The sequence below is a fragment of the Anguilla rostrata genome, unplaced genomic scaffold (genome assembly GCF_018555375.3).
Source record: "Anguilla rostrata isolate EN2019 unplaced genomic scaffold, ASM1855537v3 scaf0956, whole genome shotgun sequence".
NCBI lineage: Eukaryota > Metazoa > Chordata > Actinopteri > Anguilliformes > Anguillidae > Anguilla > Anguilla rostrata.
In genome coordinates, this window is record NW_026986319.1 from 1 (window position 1) to 7,277 (window position 7,277).

Here is a 7,277-nt window from a genome sequence, read left to right on the forward strand (position 1 = left end):
GTATTCGGTTAACATTATCATGCATTACAAGGACCAATCGTCTGTAAAAAATTTTTTTTTAAAAGTATCACTTTGGTATTTTCATTGCCCGGTATCACTCATTATTTAATCAACGTTTCAGCATGTTTGACTTTGATAAATTGCAGTCTGAGTTGCTAAAGCTAAATAATTCTTATCCGTTGCTACAAGTGGATCTGGCATCATCAGAAGTAGCCTACAGCCAAAACGGGGCAGCCGGGTGGTAGAGCTTGCCTGGGTCCTGGGTTTGCTAGTTCCACATAAATTTCTCGCAGAACAGTACACTCTGTGGAGTTAAGAGGAATAAACATGGCATTTCAAACAAGGAACATTTAATGCGGCAGATTAGAGATATCGAACTGAAATCAAAATGGAAATTCGCCACTTTTTTTTTTTTTTTTTTTGGCGGAAAAGGGGATTCAAATCCTTACGTCGCACTCCAGAGCCGTCTTCATGTTTGCGCACACTAGTCGCGCCCCAGGTGCAGTGGTTTCCGCCCGGCATCATCGCCTCGCTTCCCGCCGCGCACAGGTCCTCCCGCTGCGGACGAGAGCGCTCGGCTGTGACTCGCCGGACGAGAACGAGCGTCTGACCCGCGCGAGCCACAGTGGCGCCAGTGTTCTCCGTCCGGAGAACAACGGCGCGAGTGTTTACGGTACGCGGTAGCGACTGCAACACGGACGCCGCCCCAGTGCACCCGCCATTTAATTAAGTTTAACGGCTTACAGAGTGACACTGTACAACGTGACATCCATATATAAGCCTTCCCTTGCCCAAGTGGTTTTGTCAAGCGCTTTCCAAACACCTAAATGGTCTAATATGTCCGTTGGCTATGGTCCTCGTACCCCTGGAAGAGGGGCACTGTGGGGCATAATGGTGAACGATGGTGATGATTAAAAACAGGGACAGGGTTCGCTTTACCTCACACATGTCCAGGGCATCCTCCTGTTTTCCCAGAATCCTCTGCAGCCTGGACCCGTAGCGCTGGGTGAAGACCTGGCACTGAAAGCGGAACACAACAGTGAAACCCGTTTACTTTCGCCTTCTCTTCTTCACAGTCCTTTTAGTTCATTTTCTCTTCCGTTTTCTTTTTGGTGTTGCTACTTGCGAAAGACAGTTCGTCCTCCACGTTAATGCCGCAGATTAGAGAAAAAAACATTTATGTAGATATCGAACTGAAACCAAAATGTAAATTCGCCCCCCTTTCATTTATTTATTTATTTTTTTGTTTCTATGTTAATGGATTGGAATGGCTGGACAGGAAGTTGTTTGGGTCTGGACAGAGTTGGAGAGCTGAGGCCTGTCACGTCTATAAAACCGTCACGTGTGAGGGGGTGCGGGGGTGCGGGGTGCGGGGTGCAGAGGAGGGGGCGAGCGGACCTTTGGGACGGCGTGGGGGTGCAGCTCGCAGACGGACTCCAGGAAAGAGGACGCCCCGTGTTCGGTGAGGTTGGAGCCCAGGTGAATCCGGGACAGCGCCGTCAGGGTCTGGCAGGAGTCGCACGGCGAGAGGGGGGGCATCTCTGCACCACAGGGGGAAGATTTTAGGATAAAATGAGGGATGTGGGAGAAATTAGAGGAATGGTAAAGAAAAGGAAGAAGAAAAAGTGGTCACGGAGGTGGGTCAATCTGCACCCATGCGCACACACACCGTGAAAACCCGCTAGATAAGACGCACCAATGGCAGTCAGGACAATAACAGATCGTGGGAAGGGTAACACACTAAAGAAACGGGCTTTGGCTCAGACAGCCACACAGAGAGGGTGTGACTGTGTACATTACATTACAATACAGGCATTTAGCCGAAACAGGCGACTTATTATACACAATATTATACATAGCATTTACATTTCATCCATTTATACAGCTGGATATACTCTGAAGCAATGCAGGCTAAGTACCTCGCTCAAGGGTACAACGGCAGTGTCCTAGCTGGGAATCGAACCTGTGACCTTTGGGGTTACAAGCCCGGTTCCTTTACCTGTTACACTACACTGCCGCCCCCCCTCCCCCCCATCAGCTACGCTGACTGCACAGGCCCAGCCTGGCTGGCCCACTCACCCACGAGGGGCAGCTCCTGCACCAGGCAGAGGTGGAGCAGCATGCAGATGGTGTTGGGGTTGGCAGAGGACAGCAGGAATTCGATCAGCTGCTTGGCGTACTTGGCGATGAAGCCCTCGCACTGGTCCCGGCAGCGGTGGGGCAGGATGGTGCACACCACGTTCAGCAGCTGCACTACGGCGTCCTGCGAGGGTCAAAAAAAAGGAAACGGGTCGAGACGGAAACGTGGCGGGGGGAAGGCAAAGGTGAGGAGGAATGTTGGGAAACGGGGTGGGGGAGGAGATGCTGGTGTCTTTGCAAAAGGGAAAATTAAGCTGGCCAATTATGGAGAAACAAAAATGTGTTTAAATCTGGTCTTTGAGAATTAAAAAAATAAATAAATATATATATATATATAATCTGTAGTACCACCAAAATAATTTGAATATTGTGTCAGTTTTGCTATTGTATGTAGGCTTCAGTTTAGAGTAAGACTAATAGTCGTAGTGTTTGGTATCACTTCACATTAAGATACGATAATGTTTAACTGAAAATGGTAAAAGCCACAGATCTATAGCCTTCATGTGGAACTGAAACAGTGCGTGCATGTGCGTGTGAGTGTGAGGAGGGGGGCACGACTTCTACCTTTGTCTTCTCCGTCCCCAACATGCTCTCCAGCTTCTTGACGATAAAAAGGCAGAACGTGCACTGAGGGAACAGCTGTACCTGAGGGCACAGACAGACAGGAAGACGCGTGTTGCTGGGGTTCAATTCCACCAAGCGCTTAACATGTCCAGCTGTGCAGCTACGCTCCTGATTTGATTGGCTTCTCCACCTTAGCTAGTGTGTGGTGTAAAATGGCTGCCGTGCATCACCCAGGTGGGTGCTGCACATTTGGTGGTGTGTGAGGTGAGTTTCCCCCGTCATCAGTGTAAAGCACTTTCAGCTTTTGGAAGAGTGCTATATAAATGCAATCATTCATTCATTCGTTCGTTAATTAATTAATTCATTCATTTATTCATTCTGCTGTGGGGAATTCTTGTAGTTATGGAAAATGCGGAACAGCTATAAAAAATTTTTTTTTTTTTAAACGGTTGTAGATTTCATTTATATTTCATATTTATATAATATTATATTTCATGATCTCACCTCACCAGTGTGTAGCACCCAACTGTGTGATGCATGGCAGCCATTTTGTGTCAAAATGTACACCACACATTACCTCGGTGTGAAGGGGGAGGACATTTCTGAGCCAGTTAGGCTGGTCTAAATTTGCATCAAGGCTACTTGGAAATTTCAGCATTTGCACACAGCTTACCCCCCACACCTTGGCTACATTTTATTTTTAAAAAGGACCATTCCCTTTGTATAAACGACTCGCCCATCAACCAATAGCAAGAAGTTCCATTTACCGAAATCATGATTCCAGTTTCTCTGACAAAGAAAACTGCAGACACCAGTGTGGGTGGGTGTTTTAAAATAAAATAAAACAATTATACAGCTAAATGGTAAAAATTCACACCTCAGAAGAGGTGTAATTCACATAAACACGCACACACATGCATACACACGCACACACACACACACACTCACCTCCGGATGTGTGCCCCTAAAAGGGGCCACACTAGTCATGTCACCATCAGCGATGTGATTGGTCAGGAGCTCTACCTCCTTGCCCTCCGATTGGCTGCCGCACAGTCCCAAGAACGTACACACTTGACCAGGCTTCTGCCGGCAACCGAGAGGAACAACAGACAAAAGAATGAGAGTGAGGTTTGGAGTATTTTCCGTTTTCGCATTCATAGCGGTGACGAGAAGCTGAAGTCGCAGCTGCAACACAATTCATCACGCAACTTACACAGACACGGAGGACATCCGTGTCTTTGTCAGTCGTGCGAAAAAAAAATTGTGTTACAGACGTAATGCAGAGCCTGCTGGTGCAAGCGAGACAACTGCCTGGAACTGCTTCAACACATATCCACGTGTATAAATGTATATAGGCTGCTAATAAATAATGCAGTCTTCAGCATCGCATAACGGCAGAACGCACAGGCCACGTTAGTAAGGTGAAGTGTGACAACGACACATCAACGACCTGCAGAGTGCACGATTCTCTCAAGGTACGCTCGGCTGCTTCTCTTCTGTGGGTTAAATCAAATACGCCCTCTTCCTTTTTTTGGGTGTACCGTAGGCCAAGCCACGAAGGTTTCATTTCACAACCTCTTTTTTTTTTTTTTTTTTCTTCAAGCAGGCTGAAGAAGCAGAAGTGAAATCTCTTCAGCGTTTTTAGAAACCCTTTGAAATGTTTTTTTTTTTAAATGTTTATTTCCCCCCCCCCCCCCCCCCCCCCTTAGCGCAATGAGCTTATTATAATTAATGCTTCTATGGAAGCCATGAGACTTCTCAATTCTCAGACTGGGCCTTTTGAAAGCCTGCCTTTATGATGCTATCTCTTGAAAAACACTTTTAAATGCTTTTTATACACTGTATATAATGTGTTTAAGATGGTGTTTATTTTATTACAGGCCTCCGGATCTTCTCTCAGACCGCCTGACTGAAGAAACACGGAGGCACGAGAAGACGTCTTGCGCACATCTTGAAATTCGTTTACCCGTGTCTTTTTTGGTTTGTTTTTACGTCTGCGCTAAAAACCGAGACTTGCAGTCACGCGACCTACACATCTAAACAGAGGGCGGTAGGCTGGAGAACGCAGGCGCAGGGGCCACTCACTCCTTTACAATGTGTACGTTCTAGAAAAAAGATCCCGCGCACCGCGTGCGAGACAAAGTTCTACGATGGAGTGTTGCTGCAGCCTCGGTAACGTTCTGATGTTTGGGTTCTTGGGTCCTTGCGAAGTACTTTGCAAACGTTTTCAGTGTTATCGCCCTCGGACGCTTCCTGTCTCATGGGGTCAGGACGTTTCCAGTTTAATAAAGCACACATTTCTGAGCCGTCATCAGCAGGGTACTGATTAGGTAATGTTGATTGGCAGCGTTTCGCCTAAAATAATACTCAGTAACTCACAGCAGACAACTTGGTGCTGTCCAACCTCGCCTGCGTCGGCTCCAACAGGACCCTGGCCATAACTGCAAAGAGATGCACAAGACAATGCTAGGCATTAAAGCACTGAATCTTCTTCAACACTATGCAGGTGGAGATTACATGAATGTAATAAAATGTGATGCATCCTTTTAATTTAGAAGGTACTTTAGGCTAGGCTCCAGCACAATGTTCTTATTAATTAGTCAGAAGGGCATAAATAGCCAAAACAACAGCTTTTGATCCACCGAGGAATAGATTTTTCATTTTTATCCTTCATGCTACACCTGATCACTTATTTAATCTTTTTATTTTTTTTTTTAATTCTATGATTGAATATGATAATCCTTATTTCAAGACATTACCCGGGACAATGTTACATTTGAACATGCTGTTGATTTCACATTTTAATAACAGTTGAAAGAGGCCACCTTATACTTTGACATTTTTTGCTTATCAGACTACTTTATATATCCCACAGGATGTATGTACAGCTGTCGATATCACACTTTTGTATTCCAGAGAGTAACACTGACATTCTCCAATTCTGTAAGGCTCTCTGGGTGAGAGGGTCAGCTCAGCAATTGTAATGTAATGTCAATTATAATAATCTGGGGGAGGGGGGTAATGTGGGGTGGAATTAATAATGTTTTTTTCCCTGTAATTTGTAAAAACTTTTTTTTATTTTTTTAATTACATCTCATGCTGAAAAAGATCAGGAAACAGCTTTGGTCAAATAAACTAAAATCTACAGTATGTGTGTCACACATAGCTTGTAACAAATTCATAAATACATTTGAATGTATTTTCAAATATATTTTACATATGTGCCAAAGGTATTTATATATATTTACATGTAATGTTTTGCAATGGCTTTGGAATGCATTCAGTTTAAACGGAAATAAACTGCAATATCCCCCCCCCCCCCCCAAAAACAGTTCACCCGGTCATGGAGAAGTTTAGCTTTACAGCACATCGGCATTATCATTGTCATCCTTATCAGTCTTTTCTCTGAAATTATCGGCCTTTCGCAGCGTATCATTATACACGCCCTTGATATTTCGTGTCATTCGTCGCATCTTCACGTGGACTGCTTCTGGAACTTCAAGTGCACGGTGAACCAAAGACGTTTAAAATAATCCTTACCTGCACTCTGAGATGCGAGCAAGGCGACCAGCACAAACCCTGAAGCGGTCATCGTGAGCGTGTCAGTTAGTCCTGTCCACCGTTCCCAGTTGAGAAATTAAACGCTTCGCTTTCCGGGCGACATGAACAATAAATATATTTTGTTCAGGAAGCGTAGGCCATATGATGGCCAATAACAAAACAGATTTCTTGCAAGTAGGCGGATAAGACCAATAAGATATGCTAAAGCGACTGCATGATTAGCTATTGACAAACGTTCGGGAAAAAAAGGTGAGAAGACAAATGACGTACCCCTCTACATCACTACATAGCGGAGCAAAGCTGGATGAACCGAGCAGGAGTGCGGTGTCAAAAACAAAGATCATTTGGATCAACGTGATATAATTTTACGATACACGAGAATCTGACGGTTCATTTTTGTACTGCGCATTTTGTCGTTTCATTTTGCATATTGGGAATTCGACAGACATTTGAATACAAATCGTTCGCAGAATGCGAAGGGATCATCATAAGAGCGCACGGTGGAATCACTTCTAATTAATGTCTGCACAAATACTTGTCATCAACGATTCATCCATACCACGATACGCTAGTGCCGTAGCAAGATACACAATTGTATCTATGCAGGCTACACACGCCAGGGAAATGTGCAATCTAATTAGGGGTCCAAGCAGCGAAGCTGGTGGAACCCTATTGTATCTATTAGATTATTATTATTAGGGGTCCAAGCAGCGAAGCTGGTGGAACCCTATTGTATCTGTTAGGATTATTAGGGGTCCAGCAGCGAAGCTGGTGGAACCCTATTGTATCTGTTAGGATTATTATTCTTATTTTTTTCCGCTAAAAGTGTCTGAGGCTCAGCAACCATAAGTCCTGGAGCAAACAAATTTGGCAGGTGGGTTCCTATGGCCCCCCACTACTCAGGCACTAAAAACCACGCACGTCGGCCAGATGGTGGCGCTATAACAAAGGGTTTGTGTAAAAGGCCATAACTCCCACACCATAAGTCAGATCAACACAAAACTTCATCGACC

The 7,277-nt window shown here is 44.9% G+C and overlaps 1 protein-coding gene across 1 annotated transcript; it reads right to left on the bottom strand.

Annotated features, from left to right (window-relative positions):
• Positions 1-22: 22 nt before the first annotated feature.
• On the bottom strand, positions 23-6,440 carry LOC135246863 (prosaposin-like). The gene is made up of 9 exons (XM_064320157.1): positions 6,244-6,440; positions 5,083-5,144; positions 3,652-3,786; positions 2,704-2,784; positions 2,080-2,263; positions 1,399-1,541; positions 940-1,020; positions 450-558; positions 23-304 (listed from the first exon to the last, which is right to left on the bottom strand). The coding sequence occupies exons 1-9, from the start codon at positions 6,293-6,295 to the stop codon at positions 204-206; spliced, it is 948 nt and encodes a 315-aa protein (XP_064176227.1). The 5' UTR covers positions 6,296-6,440; the 3' UTR covers positions 23-203.
• Between the last annotated feature and the right edge of the window lie 837 nt (positions 6,441-7,277).